This window comes from Theropithecus gelada, chromosome 2 (assembly GCF_003255815.1).
Source record: "Theropithecus gelada isolate Dixy chromosome 2, Tgel_1.0, whole genome shotgun sequence".
Taxonomy (NCBI): domain Eukaryota; kingdom Metazoa; phylum Chordata; class Mammalia; order Primates; family Cercopithecidae; genus Theropithecus; species Theropithecus gelada.
Window position 1 is genome coordinate 98,681,866 of NC_037669.1, and position 21,304 is coordinate 98,703,169.

The following is a 21,304-nucleotide window of genomic DNA, read 5'->3' on the forward strand; positions in this document are numbered from 1 at the left end:
TTGATAAAACGTGGGGACTATGTGTCTCTTTTTTTCCCAACATTTTGATTGTTGTTTAGGTTAAACTTGAAGTAATGATCACCAGCTTATACATAACTAATCTGATGGTTTAATGCCAACCTGTGCCGACTAGATTTTGCATTATATTCTAAGTTCCTTTCATAGACCCTGAAGGTTTTGAGAAATTACTGTTTTGATTTTCATAATGTCATTTCGACCTGAGGACTTTTTTAGAGTTAAAAAACTTGGTGGTTTATTAAATGTCATGGAGAGTTGAAATCCAGAATAAACTTAGACATTGTTTTTTTCACTCCTTTGATTAGGGATTCTGTCTGTGGAAAAAATATAGATAGTGGTTGATATCAGTTTTGTGTTCATAGAGATTTGAACTAAGTCTTTTACATGTTTCCTTTTAGGTTATTGATTATATCCTGCCACCCTTGGTGTCCTTGGTTCAAAGCCAAAATGGTAAGTGTGATGACACCAGCAATAATTCCATCAGCTACACATTCTGTTTTCATTCTATCTCCATGGAGTCACATTCTTGGCATTTTTTTTTCTTTCAAGTGGAGTGGAGACTCTTTAGCTTGCGGTTGCTCTCAGAAACCACGTCTCTACTCGTGAACCAGGAGTTTGGGGATGGCAAGGAGAAGGCCAGTGTCGATTCTGACAGCAATCTTCTGGCTCTCATTCGAGATGTCTTACTTCCCCAGTAAGTATCATGCAGTTGTATTCATACAGGGAAGTGTAGGCTACCCAGGAAGCTTCTGTCAAACGAGGTTCAGTGATGGGGTTGGGGCCTTGATGTCCTTATATTTATACACATATGCTTGTGTACTCATTGTAAAAAAAGTTTAGAGACAGATGCAGGAACTGTTAGACTGCAGAAGACCCAGAAGAATCTCAGTTCATCTTCGAAGACATCCATTTAAAGCTTAATCTGTTTTCTGCCAGAAGCATGATTTTGAAGTTATGCAGATTTAAAGGTGTTCATGGCTGAAGGGGTGAGGGTTATGATTGAAGATCAATATTACAAGACTACTGGAACATGAAATTGAGACTTCTGGCTCTACTCAGAAATAATAGAGATAGAGGTAATGCCTTTCTCCAAATTCTTGGAATAGAACTTAGGTTTAGTTCTGAGCAGGACTTTCTCAGGGGTTGGGTGGAGGTGGCAGAACAGGTAATGAGTATTCATCAAGAGAAAGGGGTTTTGTATTCTTTTACTCCATTGCTCATAGAGCAAACACACAGCAGGATGACTACTGAGAGCACCTAATGCAAACATGCGAAACCCCAAAATCTCACCTTATAGTTGAGGGGACACTGTCAATTTTATCAAAGCTAGTTCCAAAAAGTATATGCCGTATGTCGATATTAAAGAAGATTTTGTGAAATTAAACGAATGCTAGATTGTATATCATACATTAATATGCCTGCCTGATCATGGCTTTCTTCAGGGCCTCGACCGCAGTCTGGGTCGGTTTGGCAGGTTTATAAGAATGACAGCCTAACTTAATGCTTCCCTTGACTGTTTCAACTTCTTGAGACCCGCTGTTCTCATTTAAAAAAAAAAAAAAAAAAGATCATAATAAGCACACCAGATGTAATTACATTCTGATTTTGGCCAATGTTAAGAGTTTGAACTCTCTCATATAATATTAGGTTCACATTAAAGAAAACCCAAATAACTGAAATTGCCAGTTGCTACAGATGAAGCACTCAACTACTCCAGTTGGTTGAGGAAGGTACCTCATAGTAAGTGTGTGGGTGTTCTGTGTCGACCCTTCCACTATCTGGGGGAGCCTGTCTTGATTGACTGGAGCTTGATCTGTAATGGCTTGATTTCTAGGCCAGCCTCTTGTTTGTTTTTTCCTTTTTACACTTCTGCAGTTGGTTTCAGGGACAGCTCTGATAATTAATATGTACTGTAAGAGTACTTTTGATGCCCAAAGTAAGACAATTATTTGAAACTTTGTCATGTGGAGTTTGCTCAGTGATAAAGTGTCAATAAGTAACTTTTCAGTTACGTTTGTTATATGTGAGTGTATGTCTGTGATCTACACTTATGTGAATTCAATTAAAGATTATACCCTTCTTTAATGGGATTAATGTTTCTAGTGTATTTTATGCTTCTAAAAGTGTTCATATATAGTTATATGTATCTTTCTGACAAGAAAATGCCTTAAATGTAGTTTTTGTACAAAATATGATATTTAAAGGATGTGTCTTGAGAGCTGGGTTCAGTGGCTCGTGCCTGTAGTCCCAGGTATTTGGGGAGCTGAGACTGGAAGATTGCCTGAGCTCAGGAGTTTGAGGCCAGCTTGGGCAGCATAGCAAGGCTCTGTCTCTTAAGAAAAAAACAAAAACAAAAAGAAAATATATGCTTTGGATATCTGCTATGTAAAAACTTGTAGAGAGGCATTTTCAGGACTGAGATGTCTCCTCCACACAGTAGGGATCAGATTTACTCCAACAGGACTTCACTAATAGCTTTTTAGTTTACTAATAGCTTTTTTAAAGCTCTGTTAATCTGAAACCACATTTCTGTATGTCTGAAGTCTGCCCAGTTTTGGAACAGTTTGTGAAATAAAAAGTGCTGACTCTAAATCAGTGATCTTGTGTTACTCATTGAGCTGGAATAAATATTTCCTTTAGTATGAGTCTTTACTTTTTCTAGAGATGAGGTATTAAAGAGGAAAATGTAAATGTAAACCGCATGGCAGTTCAAGAGCATTAAAAATGTAGATGAGTTCAAGCTTTTATTACACAACTTGAAATGCACTTCAGATAATGGTATGCAATTTATTTGGATGCGATGCAGGATGTTTTCAAACCTTTCAGACTGATTCGGTTGTGGTGTATAAGCCTTGGGTCTGCATTTCAGTCTCCAAGCCTTAGTTTTCTCATCTGTAGAACAGGGATAATAGTACCTACCTTAGAAGGTAATCGTAAAGATTAAATAGGATGCTTCTTTTGAAACACTTAGTACAGTGTGTGGCAAATAGTATCCTCTTGACAAGTGTTTAGCACCATGACTGTTATTATTAGGCTCATTATTTTAATCTCATATTAATCTTTGAAGATTGTAATAGGGCAATAATAGTAATGGTACATACTTCATAGAAATGAATTGGCCGTTAAAATATATAATGCTTTTTGTGCGTTCCTGGCATATATAGTAAGGGCTCAATAGATGTAATGTTAAAATTTTTAAAAATGAAATGTAAGTAACACATTCATTTAACCTCCTTAACTCTGGAGAACTAGAACCTTGGCAAGGAGTTTCACCTTTGAAGATAACTCTTGGTAGTTATAAGTTTAGAAATATTAATAATGGAAAATTCATGCTCTCCATTGAGTATACAAATATAATAGCTTATGAATTAAGTTACTAGAGTCCATGGGAACTATGTAGCACCCACTTCAATTTGGCAAGTAGACATATTGGTGTTGATACATTTTATTTTGTTAAAGTTTTAGCTTTCCCTTGACCTTAAACAATACTTTTGATAAAGCCACCGTGACAGCTTTTTCAGGCACATGTGTGGTAGGCTCTCCAGTTTGCACAGGGAAGTATTGTATTATTCAAGACTTTATTTGCAAACAGTAACACCCAATTCAAATTAACTTATAAAATAATGTATTTGCTCACATGACTGAGAAGTCAAAGACTTGGGGATACGGCTGGATTTAGGGGCTTGATTTCTGTCTGTGCTACTCCGTTTTTGTGTCTTTCTCGCCATCTTTTTGCTCTGCCTACATCTACTCTGCTTTGTTCTCAGATAGGCTCCTATTCTCATCCACTTGGTAGGTAAATGGTTCCTGGCAGAGAGGGTAATCCTAGAGAAAGGGTGGATGTCTTTTCTAATACTTCTGGAAAAATGCTCAGGAAGAACAATAATTTAATCTTGTTAAGTACCATGTAGTACCCATGTTCCAGGTGCTTCTCAGAGCTGCTATGTAATATGAACAAAAGCTCAGTTGTAAGAATAAATATCTGTATGAGGGCTCTCCAGAGAAACACAGCCAGTAGGAGCTGTGTGTGTGTGTGTGTGTGTGTGTGTGTGTGAAATAAAGATTTATTTTAAGAAATCGGCTCGCATGATTACAGAGGTTGAGAAGTCCCAAGATCTGCGTTTGACAAGCTGGAGACGTCTCCCAGGAGATCCTGTGGTGGTGTAGTTGCTGTCTGAAAGCTAGCAGGCTAAAGACTGAAGAAGAGCCAATGTTTCTGTTCCAGTTAAAAGGCAAAGAAGACCTGTGTCCCAGTTCAAGGCAGTCAGGCAGGAGGAGTTTCCTCTTACTCAGCCTTTTTGCTCTTTTCAGGTCTCTGATTGGATGAGATTCACCCACGTTAGGGAGGGCCACTTGCTTCCCTCAGTGTACCGATTCAAATGTTAATCTCATCCAGGAACACCATCACAGCTATACCCAGAAAAATGTTTGACCAAATGTCTGGGTACCCTACTTATTGAGTAACTTGACAAATAAAGTTAACCATCACAACGTCTATCATAATACCATGAATGAACTGCGTACTATTTAAGTTGATGAATTAATATCAAAGAATCATTATCCTTTCTCATGTGCATGCTTTACTTTCTAAGCAATGAACTTTAGGGGTCGAGCGTGGTGACTCTTGCCTGTAATCCCAGCACTTTGGGAGGCTGAGGCTGGCAGATCACGAGGTCAGGAGATCGAGACCATCTTGGCTAACATGGTGAAACCCCATCTCTACTAAAGATATAAAAAATTAACTGGTCGTGGTGGCAGGTGCATCTAGTCCCAGCCACTTGGGAGGCTGAGGCAGGAGAATGGCCTGAACCCGGGAGGCGGAACTTGCAGTGAGCCGAGATCGTGCCACTGCACTCCAGCCTGGGTGACAGAGCAAGACTCCGTCTCAAAAAACAAAAACAAAACAAAACAGAAAGAATGAACTTTAAAGTATTTGTTTAGTGCCTATCACATGTGGATTATAATACCATTTGTAAGGAGATAGTATTTGAGTTAGACTTTGAAACCTGAGTATTACTGGATAGAAAACAGATGGGGCTGCTGGGCGCACCGGCTCACTCCTGTAATCCCAGCACTTTGGGAGACCAAGGTGGATGGATCACCTGAGACCAGGAGTTTGAGACTAGCCTGGGCAACATGGTGAAACCCCATCTCTAGAAAAAAAAATACAAAAATTATCCAGGCGTGGTGGCGCATGCCTGTAGTCCCAGCTACTCAGGAGGGTGAGGTGGGAGAATCACCTGAGCCCAGGGGTGTCGAGGATGCAGTGACCGTGATTCTACCACTCCAGCCTGGGCAATAGAGTGAGACCCTGTCTCAAAAAAAAAAAAAAAAAAAAAAAGTGGCGAGCGGGCAGGCACCCCAGGCCGGAAGGGGATAAGCAAAGCTATGGAAGAGGCAGGAAGCAGTCTAGCTGGTTTCTAGCAGAAACCTGCACATTGAGAGTCAGGTGAAATAAGCTGGAGAGACAATATTTTCTCTCTTCATCAGTTCATTTACTCACTTGATACTAAATGTATCTTATTTCACAGGCATGTTTCTAATTGTTGGAAATATTAATGACCAAGATAGGGATAGCCTCTGCCTTTTTACAGAGCTTAGTCTCTGACAGTTCCAAGAATTTCAGAAGTTTTTTTTTTTTAAACTGAAGAAGTTTGTAAGTCATGTATGTACAAATGTTTGCTGAAATATTAAGTTTATATTGAAGCCACCTTTATTAAACTTTGGGCCTATATAATGTTAGTACATCTGGAGGGAGCATGTGTTGTTTGTGAAACTGTGCTTTGCTTTTGAGTTTTACAATTCATAGTTTCTAAAGCTCAGGGTTTCTCAACACTCTGTGCCTTTAGGACAGTATTTCCCATGACCTACCCATTTATATCTTTCTGAGCTCTAGTGCTCCTTTTATCACAATTTTAGAAATACCGTTTAATTAAGGACATTTTCACTAAGGTCAAGAAAAGGATACTTACCATCAAAACTTTTATATAACTTTAGATTCTAAGTATTAATATAATACAAGAAAATTTAACTGTAAATGTCTGGTTAGTTTTCTGTTGATACATAATGAATTACCACAAACTTAGTGGCTTAAATCAATGCCCATTTATTAGGTCACAGCTCCGTAGGTGAGAAGTCTGCCACAGTGTCCCTGGGGTCTCTGCTCAGGTTCTCACATAACTGAAATCAAGGCATCCCCTGGGCTGAGTCTAGAGGCTCTGGAGAGAAATCTGTTTCCAGGCTCATTTAGGTTGTTGACAGAATTTAGTTTCTTGTGTTTGTATTAGTTTCTTAGTGCTCCTGTAACAATTTATATACACCAACTATCTTAAAACAGTAGGAATTCATTCTTTAACAGTTCAGGAAGCCAGAAGTCTGAAATCAAGGCGTTGGTGGCGTTGGTTCCTTCAGGTGGCCCTGAGGGAGAATCCGTTCTGTGCCTCTGATGTCTGCAAGTGATATTTGGTTTGTGATGGTATCACTCCAATTTATGCTTCTGCTTTCATACGGCTTTCTCCCTTGTGTCTCTGTCTCAGTTTTTCCTCTGCCTTTCTCTTATGGGTATGCCATCACTGGATTTAGATTTAGCGCCCATCCTAAATCCAGGATGATCTTTTTCTTTGTTGTTTGTTTGTTTTGTTTTGTTTGAGATGGAGTCTCCCTCTGTCACCCAGGCTGGAGTGCAGTGGTGCAATCCCGGCTCCCTGCAACCTCTGCCTCCCCGGTTCAAGAGATTCTCCTGCCTCAGCCTCCTGAGTACGTGGGACTAAAGGCATGTACTACCATGCCCAGCTAATTTTTATATTTTTAGTAGAGACGGAGTTGCCTCATGTTGGCCAGGCTGGTCTCCAACTCCTGACCTCAAGTGATCTGCCTGCCTCTGCCTTGCAAATGCTGGGATTATAGGTGTGAACCACCATGCCCAGCCTAACCCAGGATGATCTCATCTTGAGTTTCTTAACTACATCTTCAGAAACCTCTTTCTTTTTCTTTTTTTTGAGATGGAGTTGTGCTCTGTCACCAGACTGGAGTGCAGTGGAGCGATCTCGGCTCACTGCAACCTCCACTTCCCGGGTTCAAGCGATTCTCCTGCCTCAGCCTCCTGAGTAGCTGGGACTACAGGCGTGTGCCACCACGCCCAGCTATTTTTGTATTTTTAGTAGATACGGGATTTCACCATGTTGGCTAGGATGGTCTCGATCTCTTGACCTTGTGATCAGCCTGCCTCAGCCTCCCAAAGTACTGGGATTACGGGCGTGAACCACCATGCCCCGCTGCCAGAAACCCTTTTTCTAAATAAGGTCACATTGATGTGTTTTTTGGGTGTTATTACTTAGACATACTTTTTTGGGGGGCAATTACTCAACCCATGGTGCATTTATAGGATTACAGTACCCATATCTGTGCTGCCTTATGTGCCTTAAGGTACCTGCATTTCTTCTTACAGAATCCCTCCATCTTCAAGCTGAAAATGATGTGTCAAATCTTTGTCATGCTTTGACTCTGTCTGACTTCATATTTTGCCACCAGCTTGAGGAAACTCTGTACTAACTAAGTTGGTGATACTGGCCATGATAATCTTTATCTTGTGGTTCTTGTTTGGATGTGAATCTTGACCTTGCCTATAACTTGGTGTGTATGCACTCACTTCTTCCTTTTTTCAAGATAGTTGGAATGCCAGTGTCATAACTCAGTTATCTGTGTGATTAATGAGCAAAGATTTGCTTCTTTTCTGGGAGAAAAGGTACCACATATACTCAGAAAATCACCATGATTTTTATTCAGCTGAGAGACGAGATTTAATTTTAAAGGTTTATGCAGAAGAGAAGAGGCAGTGTTTAATGCAACTTAAGCCCAAATTGACCTTATTAATTAAAATCAGCACCTCTCAGAAGTTTAATATCAAAGTTATTATCAATGAAATGTCAGTACTGAAAGTAGTCTTATGCTGACTATTTGGACATTTTTTTCTGAGATGTGTTACATAAGGTGAGGACATTTCTCTTTTAGTATTTATCTGTAAATGGGACTAGATTTTTCACTCAGGAAACACCATTGCTTATTATTGGGGAGGTGGAAATTTTCATACTCTTATGAATGTAAATCTAATTTGTATTAGTACTACATCGTGTGATTGTGCATATGCAGTTCAAGATCCTTCCAGTCTTCCTCACTGCCTCTTTTTTTTCTTTTTTAAATTAATTCATTCCATAAATACATATTAAGTGACTTCCATGTGCTAGGCACTGGGGATGCAATGGTTAAATTCCCGCCCCTCAGTGAGCTTACATTCCTGTGGTCAAGACAAAGCAATAAAGAAATAAATGTGTGGGATGACTTCAGCTAATTGTGAGTACTATAAAGAAAAATATGAAACATTGTAAGGGGAGAGTGTGTGTCGGTAAGGGGAATGAGGGAGGGGCTGGCTGTTTTAGATAGCATAGTCAGAAAAGGCTTAAGTGATGTTGCAAGCTGTGGGAAAAATATGCTGTGCGATTTGCCTTTGGTAGACTGGAACCATTTTGCCAACATACATTTTAGTTTTATATATATATATATTTTAGCTTTGAGTGTTTGTATTGAAAAGAGATCATGCTGATATAAATGTGCTTACAATATTTTATAACAGTATGACATTGAACATTTCTCTCCTGGGGAAAATGAGTACAGCCCTTCTTTTTTTGTAATTCTCTTGTGACCTGTAAAATTATCAGGGCCATAATAACTTCATAAATTATTAAGGCTTTGTTTTTTAGAATCTGAGAAAGGAATATATTCCTTACAAATTAGAATGGCATTTCCTTTTAGGAACTGGAATTTATCTATCAGTGGCAACACACTGTAGGGTTGTTTAGTTGCCTTATGAATAATGTCCAGCAAAAGTCTTGAGTTTGACTACCTGATTTCTCTGTTTGTGGCTCAAAGGACACTGGGATGGTTCTGTCTTGCTTCTTTGTCTCCCTTAGCTATAAACATTCTATGTTAAAATAGGTATGAACTTGACCATCTTTGATAAGAATCACAATAGAAAGGAGTATTTTATTTTTGTTCTTTACTTAATTTTTTTTAATTAAAAAAAGAAAGTTTTGTCTGGGTATGGTGGCTCACACATGTAATCCCAGCATTTTGATAGGCTGAGGCAGGCAGATTGCTTGAGGCCAGGAGTTCGACACCAGCCTGGGGAACATAGTGAGACTGTCTCTACAAAAAATTAGAAAAAATTAGCTGGGCATGGTGCTGTGTGCCTATAGTCCTAGCTACTTGGGAGGCTGAGGTAGGAGGATCACTTAAGCTCAGGAAAGTCAAGGCTGCAGGGAACTGTGATCGTGCCACTGTATTCCAGCCTTGGTGACAGAATGAGACCCTGTCTTAAAACATAAAAATTTTGGATATATTATATTTGTACGTATTTATGGGCACATGTGAAATTTTGTTACATGCATGGAATGTGTAATGATTAAGTCAAGAGTATTTGGGGTATCTTATTACCCAAGTGTTTAGTATTTCTATGCGTCAGTATATTTCAAGTCCTCTCTTTTAGCTATTTTAAAAGTAGAATACATTGTTGTTAACTACAGTTACTCTACTTCTCTATCAAAGAGTAGAGCTATTCCTTCTAGTTAACTGTATGTTTGTACCCATTAACCACCTTTTCTTCATTCCCCACTCTGCCTATACATTCTCCCTAGTGTCTGGAATGTATCATTCCACCCTCTAACTCTGTGAGATAAACTTTTTTGGCTCCCACATATAAGATAATGTGGTATTTGTCTGTCACTGCCTGGCTTATTTCATTTAATGTAATGACCTCCATTTCTCCATTTCATCCATATTGCTGCAAATGACATGATTTCATTCTTTTTTGTGGTTGAAGAGTATTCCATTGAATATGTATCTCACATTTGTTGATGGACACTAGGTTGATTCCTGATCTTTTCTATTGTGAATAGTGCTACAAGAAACATGGGAATGCATGTGTTTCTTTGATATACTGATCTCTTTTCCTTTGGATAAATACCTAACAGTGGGATTGCTGGATCATGTGGTAGTTCTATTTTAAGTTTTTTGAGAAGTCTCCATACTGTTTTTCATAATGGCTATATTACCTTCTCACAACAATGCATAAGAATTCCCCTTTCTCAGCATTCTTGCCAATATCTCTTATTTTTCATAGCCATTTTAATCAGTATAAGATGATATCTCATTGTGGTTTTCACTTGCATTTCCCTGTTGATGTGATGTTGAGCATTTTTTCACGTACCTGTTGGCCATTTTTATGTCTTCTTTTGAGAAATATTTATGTCCTTTGCTCACTTTTAAATGGGATTATTATTATTATTATTATTGGTTTTTTACTGCTGAGTTGAGTTCCTTATATATTCTGGATATTAGTTCCCCTCTTGGTTGTGTAGTTTGCAAATATTTTCTCACAGTAAGCAGATTGTCTCTTATTTTTTGAATAAAGTCAACAACAAACTGTTGACTTTATTGTGCTGCGTAGAAGCTTTTAAGTTTAATATAGTCCCATTTGTCTGTTTTTGTTTTTGTTGCTTGTGCTTTTGATGTCTTAGCTATAAAATCTCTCCCTAGACCAATGTCCTGAAGAGTTTTCCCTATGTTTTCTTTTAGCGGTTTTATAGTTTCAGGTTTTATGTCTTTAATCTATTGTGATTATATATGATGAGAGACAGGTCCCGTTTCATTCTTCTGGATATGGTTTTCCAGTTTTCTCAGTACCATTTATTGAAGAGAGTGTCCTTTCCTCAGTGTGTGTTGTTGATGGCTTTGTTGAAGATTAATTGGCTACAAATGTGTTGATTTGCTTCTTAGTTCTGTATTCTGTTCCATTGATCTGTGTGTCTATTTTTATACCAATACCATGCTGTTTTAGTTACTATAGCCTTGTAATATATTTTGAAGTCAGGTAGTGTGATGCTTCTAGATTTATTCTTTTTGCTCAGGATTGCTTTGGCTATTCTGGCCTTTTTTGTTTTTGTCATTGCATATGAATTTTTAGATTATTTTTCTATTTCTGTAAAAAATGACTTTGGTATTTTCATAGAGATTTCATTGTATCTGTAGATTGCTTTGGGCAGTATGATCATTTTAATGATGTTAATTCTTCCGATCTGTGAGCAAGGGGTGTTTTTCACCTTTGATAAATCTTTTGTAGATAAAAATTTAACTTCAGATAATTTTCATCAAAAGCATAATCATATTCTACCTTATTTCTTTTACTTAATCATTGTATAATGTTTTGAGTCTGTGCCTAAATTGGCACATTTAGGTACAGTGATCTCCCTCTTTGGGTTACTAACTACCAAAATGTAAATTGGGATAGTTTGGGAGTCAACGGTAGGTAATAGAGCATAAAGATAAATATTATTTGCTCCCTCTCAATCAGGATAGTCAGGATAATTCTACTACTTCAGTTCTTCGCATGTTTTGTAAATCTTGAGTGTTATTTAAGTGATTTCTTTTATCTATTTTAGGCTTTCATAATGACAATTTGCTGTTGATCTAATTGAAGAGACAACCCAGAAGAGAGTAGAGCTTACTATGTGCAATTATATTTAACATTTATTTTGAAGTACCTGCGTTTCTTTTACTTAAAAAAGTGTGTATATGTGTATATACATACCCGTGTATGTATATACATATATACATACCTATATATATGAGTATATATAGGTTTTCCCACCTGACTGTCCATTTCACTATTCATTTATGTATCCATTTAACTATTGATATACTTTTATCTGTGTATCCATGCAAAACACCAGAGAATCACACAGAGCTCAATCACATAAAACTCACAAGACTGGGAAGTCCTGAAGTTAACTATTGTTTGATTTATACCTAATTTTATTTTATAAAGTTTTGAAGTTGACTAAAGATGTCACCTAGTTCACATTTTGAAAGACACTGTGCAGAAAATGCCAAGAAGAATCAGCCATCTACCCCTTTCTTGTAGCAGTCTAGAGGAATGTACTTAACCTTCTCAAAAGTTAGATTTTACCTCAATATCCTTGCTATTTGGCAGCCTGCTATTTACCTAAACCCAGAATATCTCTTTCCACACACATCTCTGTAAACTTAAGCCTCAGATCCATGTCGCATTCTATTAGATTTTCATTTTAACACATTACCTTCCTCAAATCCTTCCCTTGCTTAGAAACATTTTAACCTAAAGATTGTAGAACACATTAACAGTATTTACCCAACTATTCAAGACTCTCAACGTTTTGCTTCTTGCCTGCCATTTTAAGTTAGTATCTTCCTGCTTCATTCTATGGTTTCTTCATTCCTGGTGAGATTTACTTAGCACTTTCTGAAATTCTCTGTTTGGAACCTGTCTGTCCCCACTATTCCTCGACTTTGTATTGTTATTATCTATGTCTGTGACTGTATCTACATTTATATAACACTATATTATTGGCTGTCTTATAAAATTATCTATACCTACATTTGTAGATGTACTAAAAATCATTTGAACAATTCCCAATCACTGAATATCTAGGAGTTCCCCAGTATTATACATTATATATAATGCTACAAAAACCATTTTTTATGGCTACATCCTTGGACACATCCTTGTTTCCTTTTGTAGAATCTCTAGGGATAGAATTTCTGTGTCAAAATTCATATACATTTTGGCCAGGCATAGTGGCTCACTCCTGTAGACCCAGCACTTTGGGAGGCCAAGGCGGGAGGATCCTTAGAGCCTAAGAGTTTGAGACCAGCCTGGGCAACATAGTGAGGCCTTGTCTCTACAAGAAATAAAACAATTAGGTTGCATGAGCCTGTGATCTCAGATACTTTGGGGTGGGAGTGGGGAGGGACCTGGGCTGAGGTTGGGGGAATTCTTTGATTCTGGAAGGTTGAGGCTGCAATGAGCCATGATCTTACTAATGTACTCCAGCCTGGGCAACAAAGGAAGACCCTGTCTTTCCTCCCAACCCTCAAAATTATATGCATTTTAAAGGTATTTAAAACATTCTGCCAATTTTTTAAAACAGGATGAACAGTTTATATTACCAGCTTCCCTTTATGAAACTGCCCATTTTATTGTACCCTTGTTAGCTCTAATTTGCATTCCTCCAGATGTCGATGACATAGACCATTTCTTCCCCATGCTTCTTGGCCATTTATTTCCTTCTTTGTGAATTGTGTCCATTTTTCTGTGGTTTGTTTATTGATTTGCAGTAGCTCTTTATATAGTAAGAATATTAACTTTTTTGTTTTACCCACATTCTGCAAGTTATCTTTTCCTCATTTGGTTTGTTTATGGTGGTTTTGCCATTGAGAAATATTTAAATTAAGAACTTCAAGGTGGCCGGGTGCGGTGGCTCACACCTGTAATCCCAGCACTTTGGGAGGCTGAAATGGGTGAATTATGAGGTCAGGAGATCAAGACCATCCTGGCTAACACGATGAAACCCCGTCTCTACTAAAAATACAAAAAATTAGCCGGGCATGGTGGTGGGCGCCTAGTCCCAGCTACTCGTAAGGCTGAGGAAGGAGAATGACGTGAACCCAGGAGACAGAGCTTGCGGTGAGCTGAGATAGAGCCATTGCACTCCAGCCTGGGGGACAGAGTGAGACTCCATCTTAAAAAAAAAAACTTTAAGGTTATAAGTATTTTTCTCATTCATTTTACGTTTGTTATGCTAAAGAGGCCTTCTTGCCCAACAATATGTGAATATTTACTCATTAGTATTCTAATAAAGTCAAAATTTTTTCCTTAAAATTTTAATTTATTAGAGATATATTTTCTTGAGATATGGTCTAACCAGTCTAACTCCCTTTCTAAATTTACTCTTTCCTATCCAGTGCTAGGTGTTACCTTTCTTTTCTTTTGATTTATAGTCATGCGCCATATGGGAGTACCTTCTGAGAAATGGTGCATCATTAGGCAGTGTTATCATTGTGAAGACATCATGGAGTTTACCTTATACAAACCTAGGTGGCACAGCCTACTACACCCCTAGGCTCTATGGTATAGCCTTTTGCTCCCAGGCTGCAAACCTATGCAGCCTATTACTGCACTGAATACTGCTGCTAACTGTAATACAATGATAAGAATTTATGTATCCAAACAGAAAAGATACAGAAAAATTTTTTTATAAGACCACTGTTGTATATGCCATCTGTCGTTGACCAAAAATGTCATTATGTGGCACATAACTGTATGTGTATATTCTTTATTCCACCCTATATGTAATAATTATTGTGGTTGTATAATGTATTCTAGCCTTTCATGTAGCAGAATCTTCCTCATTGTAGGAACATTCCTCAAACCCTGAAGTTTCTTGAATATTCTGGAATCACTGCTTCACATTCTCAGAGCACACTCTAGTGAGATGAAAATTTGAGTCTCTGACTTAATCCCTGCAGAGTGGACTTCTTTATTATACAGTTCCTTCTCCCTCCCCTCAACAAAATTGGAGACACTTCTCTACTTGACCAATTGTTTGGTCACATCCCTCAGAATATTTTCTCATGATAATCCAGAGTTGTTTATATACCAGTTTCAGTTTTCTCCCAGCTGACCTAATTGGGCACTGTCTATACCAGGCACTTGACAAGATAGGGATTTATTAATTATAGGATTGGTAATGAAGAATTAAGAGTTGGGGACTATCTCATCTTTAGCTTCTTGCCTTAGGTCCCGAATATGTGATTTTTAAAAGGGATTTTCTCTTCTTTGGAATGGATCTGAATTTAGTATGAATGGTCTTTCTTGCCTGCATCTTTCCTGTTTTGGTCTCTAGCAAGGACATCTTGGTTAGAGAAGATCTTAGAGAAAGAAGTGTGAGGTTCCAGGGCACCGTCTGGACAGGGCACTGTCAACAGTGATCTTAATCTCTGGCCAGCCTCAGGGCACTTGGAGTATTCCTCTCCAGCCCCTAGTTCATCAAAATGGGCCAGCTCTTCACTAGTCAATCTTCTCTGAGGCCATTTCAAGAGTCAGGGCTCATCACTATATATTTTTTTCTGCTAAGTTGCATTCAAAGGAGTGCAAGACTCAATTACTAGCTGCTTTTTCAAAGACAAGCTTAATAAATCACAGCCTACTTTTGGCTTGATCTTGCTGACCATTACAAACCTATCATTTGATTAAACTAAAATATATTCAGTATTTGTATTCTAAACGTGCCCAATATAAATTTTGCCCATCATTTTTTCCAACCGGAGGGAAACAGAGCAATATTCTTTGGGAAAATTCTTACGCACAAGCTAGTGCAAGCTTTATTCTTTGCTCCTGTTTCAAGGTTAGATAACCTCAAACAACCTCAAGACACTTTGGTTTCAGCCAGTAATGTTTCAGCAGTGTTTTTTCTTTGTCTCTCTCTCTCTCTTTTTTTTTTTTTTTTTAAGAGACAGGGTCTTGCTCTGTCACCTAGGCTGGAGTGTACTAGTACCATCATAGCTCACTGCAGCCTTAAATGCCTGGGCTCAAGCAATCCTCTCGCCTCAGCCTCCTGAGTGGCTAGTACTATAGGTGCCTGCCATTGCACCCGATTAATTAAAAAGAATCTTTTTCTTTTTTTATAGACAGGGTCTTACTATGTTGCCCAGGCTGGTCTCTAACTCCTGGTCTCCTGTAATTCTCCCACCTTGGCCTCCCAAAGTGCTGGGATTACAGGTGTGAGCCACCATCCCTAGCCAATGTTTTCTTTTTACATTTGGATTCTATATGTTTCAAGTCTATTTTAAGATATATTTTCCAGCCCTGTTGAGAATGTTTTTTTCTGTTGTATTTCTAAGTAGTTGTTGTCCATATTTCCTCTTGTGATTTCCACACAAGCACGTGAATAAGACAATTACTTGGGAAGCTTTATAAAAATTCACAGGCTTGTGGCTCCTTCCTTCTGTGATTCAAGTATGTCTTGGAGTGGGAACAAGGAGAGCTGGTTATCTGGGGTACATGAAGGACTCATCAGAAGTTTCTCACTGTCACTTCAGTTTGATTCTGCCTGGCCAGACAATTTCCAAATACTGGTAAGCAGTGGAAGAGGATTGTTATTTTATTTCTGACTTTAATGACAGTGCCTCTCAGTTTCCTTCTTAGGGATGTATGCCATAAAGCGTTAACTCATCATGTGTAGGGTGTTCAAACTTTGCACGTTCTAAAGAAACTGATCCTTGACTGCTGCCTGGGAGGTAACTTCCTGGCCTTGGAATATCCTCCCTGGTAAGAGTGCCTTTGAATACATGAGACCTTGAGCCATGCCTGATAATTTATGGTAGTAACATTGTGAGTTATGATGGGGGCCTTGGGCTACAACACATCAGCTTGACCTCTGGAGGAGCTAGAGACTGGGACACTAAGGTCAATTCCACAAGTGATCCATGCCTACATGACCAACCTCCAGTAAAAGCCCTGGACACCAAGGCTCAGGTGAGCTTCTTTGGTTGGTAGTACTTCACCAGTGTTGCACACATTGCTACTGGGAGGAGTAAACACTGTACAACTCTACTGGGAGATGACAGCTGGAAGCTTGTCCTGGTCTCTCCTTGTCTGTGCCCTATGCGCCTCTTCTCTTTGCTGATTTTATTCTGCATCCTTTCACTGTAATAAACCATAGTTGGGAGTATAACAAGTTTTAAGAGTTTTGTGAGTCCTTCTAGCAAATTATTACACTTTGAGAATATTCTGACATACTCTTTACTCAAGATGGCAAGAACCTTTTATTTCAGAAGAATTCATAAAGGAACTAATGATCTCTCTCTAGTATGCCAAGTTGTGTCTTTTTTTAAACAAAATTTGAAGTAGATGTTAAATTTTATCAGACATTTTTATTATCCCTAAAGATGCTTGCTTGGTATTTGTTTTATTTATATGATAAAATATATTAACTGATTTCCTAATGTTGATTTTTTTCATTCTTGAAATTACTCACACTTGATATGTTTTATACATTGGCAAATCTTTTAACTACTATAATTTTAAAATTTAAGCAAATTTTCTAAAATATGATATTTCCTGACTTCTTAAACAGAACACTGCATTCCACTTAACACTGTCTTGACTCATTACCCCAGTTTTGGACATTGTGGTGTGTAGTGGGCTTCAGGTCCCATTTGAGTTTGAGCAACTTCTTACTCTGTATTAAATGCTCCACAGACTATTCTTTGCTTGGGGTTCTTGGGATTGATTTCTTTTGTTTTTCTTATGCTTTCAAGTCCTACTTCTTATAATTCATTGGTTGCCTTCCTGTAATAGTCCCTCTCTTCTCTTTACTTAGCTCCTTTTTAATGGTTGTGGGCTTACAGGCTATATAATTAGGCTTGTTATACAGTGATTTCCAAAATGACAGTAAATAAGCTCTGAGTAAGCTTGGGGCCCTATTCTCTAGATGAAAGGCATCTGTTTTATTTCATAGATTTTTAAAATATCCAGTTAGGAATTTTAGAGATATTTTTCTCCCTTTTAGTTGTTGGCTATTCCAAAGAATTAAATAATAAAATTGGTTAGTTTGTTTGTTTATTCATTTGATGCTCGTTTATTGAGCATCTACACAGTGCTGCATACTGGAGAGTAAACCTCGAATAGGTAAGATGTAGTACATAAATCAGCCTCTGCCTAGCAAATCACATGGGAAAACAATCTTGGGAAAACTTTGTTGTGGAAATTTTGATGAAAACATTTTGAGTTTTATTCTCTTTGGTAATACATTTAATTTAGGATTTTTTTAAAAAAAAATTTGTAAACAAAATATTGTCATTGGCTAGACATCTAGGAACTTGACTGTCAGAGTACACCCAATTAACACTTAGCTGATAAGGGTAGTTCACTGTGCCTCAACTGTTTGAGCAGACAGTCTGGTTTATGCTGAACACAGCTGCTTTCCTTCTGGGAATCTGGAATTTTTATACATTTTAGATAGAGGTTGCCTACATGACCAGTCCCTCATAAAAACTTTGGCCATTGAGTACTCAGTAGACTTCGTTGGGCAGAAACATCACACACATGTGCTGCATTTTCGTTGCTGGGGGAAGAGTGTGCTGTGTGTGACCCCTCATGGAAGACAGAGGACATAAGGAAACTGGCACATGACATCCTGTAGTCCTCTGCGTGCATCCTTTCCCATGTGATTCAGAGGTGGCCTTACAATGCTGCTGTGCTACATCTTAGCCATGCTGAGTCCTGTGAATTCTCTAGCGAGTCTCTGAATGTGAGAATGTTCTTGGAGACCTTTAACACAAACGCCTAGTGTTTATTGATCTCTTACTATATGCCCAGCTCAGTACTAATTGTTTTACATGGATTATCTCACTGAATCTTCCCAACAGCAATATTTTTTGAAGTAAGTGAGTATCATTATCAGCATTGGAGAGTGAAGTTGTTTCAAACTTCATGAGGTTAAGTAATACATTTATTTCAGTGTCTGTATATGTTTCAGATGTTTGTACCTTATGGTATATTATTTCTATTGTTCAGAGTAGCATTTAAGTGAGGACAACTACTGAGTTGTTTTTTCTTTTGTCTTTCTATATTTGGTTTATTCTCTTATTTCAGTAGAGCATATTTGCCAGTAACTTTCTGAGAAGGGGCACATGAGAGGTAAATTACTTAAATCTTTATTAGTGTGTAAAATATCTTTCTGTCTCAAGCTAAATCGATAGTTTTGCTGGATATAGAATTCGAGGTTGGACAGAATTTTTCCTACTGAATACTTTTTAAATATCTTTATCATTTCAGGTATGAGCACATTCTTATAGAACCTGACCCGGTACCAGCCTATGCTCTGAAACTGCTAGTTGCGATGACTGAACACAACCCAACTTTCACAAGGTACTGGAAGTTCAAATTTCTTTTTCTTGTGTCTCACCTATAAAATGAATTTTATGTGTTCTGAAAATGTTATTAAAGATGAGATGCCAAAAGACTAACGTTTGAGTTGTCAAAATCGTCATTTTTTTAATGTTTCATGGATTGTAATATCTGTCATTTATGCTGTTTTGACTCTCGTAGAAGTTTTAATTCTTATTAGAGTTGGCATACTGTGGAATGCATGCTGCTTTAAAATGGTAACTTCTCTTAAGAGATAAAACAATATATGTACTTTAAAATTGGTGCCTCATTTTGTACTGAGCAGTTTATTAAATCTCAATAGTATTTATCGACTATTATTTGCTACCATTTTATTTAGTTGACATGCTTTTTTTTCTGAGATGGAGTCTTACTCTATGTCACCCAGGCTGGAGTGCAGTGGCACCATCTCAGCTCACTGCAACCCCCGCCTCCTGGGTTCAAGCGATTCTTCTGCCTCAGCCTCCCGAGTAGCTGGGATTACAGGCACCCGCCACCATGCCCAGCTAATTTTTGTGTTTTTAGTAGAGATGGGGTTTCACCATGTTGGCCAGGCTGGTCTTGAACTCCTGACCTCAGGTGATCCACCCACCTTGGCCTCCCAAAGTGCTGGGATTACAGGCATGAGCCACCCCACCTGGCCGATATATATATATATGTGTGTGTGTGTGTGTATATATATATATATTTTTTTTTTTTTTTTTTCTTAAGTGGTAGAGAGCTTTTATCTTTATTGAAGGTATTGAATATGATGATGCCAAATTTCTTTAGAACTAGTTGCTGGGATGTTTTTAGTTTTGTGAAGAATAGTTTGTCTGAGAGGTCCACAGAAGGGAAAGAAAGGAGAAAGGAAGAGGTTCTTTTTGCTTTCAAACAAGAAAACTACTTTTCTTGTACAGGTGGTGTCTGAGGACCTTTTGGGATTTGAATACCATCTGTAGGTACAGTGCATCTCCAGGGCTACCAGTTGGTCTTTAACAAAGAACTAAATCACATAGCCCCTACCATCTTGATTTCCTCTGGTCTGCTGTCCAGTCACAGAAAGTACTGCATTATTATGAGCCACTATGACTGTAGTTACTAGCAAACAAGAAAGGCCGTTATTAGAAAGTGCTCATATCCAAAACACTCATCCCAGTGGGTGTGTCAGGACACATAGATTTGCTGTGACTGAGTCACAGGAGACAAGTTGCTCTTGGTCTTTTGGGTTTGGGTTATGGGGCTGTAGTAGTTCCCGAGCCTATTACCTTCCCTTATCCATTTCCAAAGGATGCCATGTAAATACTACCCTCTGTTCTCTGAGCCATGTTGCAAAATAATCTGGGGAGCACTAAACTAATACTCTTTTTATCTTTGCCAATTGGAAGCAAAGTGTTTGCTTCAGTGTTTCTATAGCCTTTTAGAGAGCCTGAGCAATGAGCCTTCCAAATTCATCACTCAGAAGGGATCATTCTCCATTCCTGAAGAAGAAATTTAATTCTAAAGACTGAATCTGTATTAGAAGTTGCATAAAAATTCAGATAGTTATTTCTTGCCTGGACTTTTGACATCATGTGCTAATACTGTATCCTAATTTTATCCTTTCATTAGATTGAACAGATTGCAATTACTTTTTTAATTGTAACTTTGGCTCATTCACGTGTCAAGTTTTCTAGACTTCTTTTCCTTCTTGCCAACTCTATTCAGCTTAATTTCCTCATATTGAGGAGAGAAACCCTAGAGAAGTAGAAACAGTTCTTTGGCCTCTATAGAATCTTTTTATCTTAAAAGTGATTAGAGACTAGGTTTAGAAGTCCATTTACTCTAGTTTTTAAAAAAAGTTTACAAGCAGACTTTAGTGGAATAGTTTTTGTATTTTCTTGTTTTGATCGAACAAGTAATATTTGAATATACTGTTTTTGCCTTAAATTCTAACAATAAAATCAAGAGATCTTCTTGGCTTCTCCATCCCCCACACCCTCTGCCTCACAGGTTTCTCCCTTAGGGGTAGTAATTGTTACTATTTTGGTGTATGTCCTCCTGAATTTTTTCTGGCTACTTAAATTCTGTCTGTCTGTCTGTCTGTCTCTCTCTCTCTCTCTCTGTCTGCCTGCCTGCCTATCTGTATGTATGTATATGAGTATATTTATATGAGTATACACACACATATGTGTATATACCTGTGTATATGCCTCCTGGGTTCAAGCTATCCTCCTGCCTCAGCCTCCGGAGTAGCTGGGATTACAGGCATGAGTCACCACACCTGGCTAATTTGTTTTGTATTTTTTAGTAGAGACAGGGTTTCTCCATGTTGTTCAGGCTGGTCTCAAACTCCCAACCTCAGGTGATCTGCCTGCCTCGGCCTCCCAGACTGCTGGAATTACAGACGTTCGCTGCCACGCTTGGCCTCTTTTCTTTCTTTTATACACAACTAGCATGTTATGTATGTTTTTCTGCCCTTTGATTTTTTTCACTTAACTGTCTATC

At 38.2% G+C, this 21,304-nt stretch overlaps 1 protein-coding gene across 4 annotated transcripts in view; it reads left to right on the plus strand.

The window, feature by feature from the left end:
- ULK4 (unc-51 like kinase 4) overlaps positions 1-21,304 on the plus strand; it is a 696,865-nt gene that overhangs the window by 268,450 nt on the left and 407,111 nt on the right. For all 4 annotated transcript variants that reach the window (XM_025376619.1, XM_025376622.1, XM_025376621.1 and 1 more), the window contains 3 exons: positions 417-468; positions 568-712; positions 18,728-18,820. In XM_025376619.1, coding sequence (XP_025232404.1) covers positions 417-468; positions 568-712; positions 18,728-18,820 — 290 coding nt within the window. The remainder of the gene's footprint in view (positions 1-416; positions 469-567; positions 713-18,727; positions 18,821-21,304) is intronic.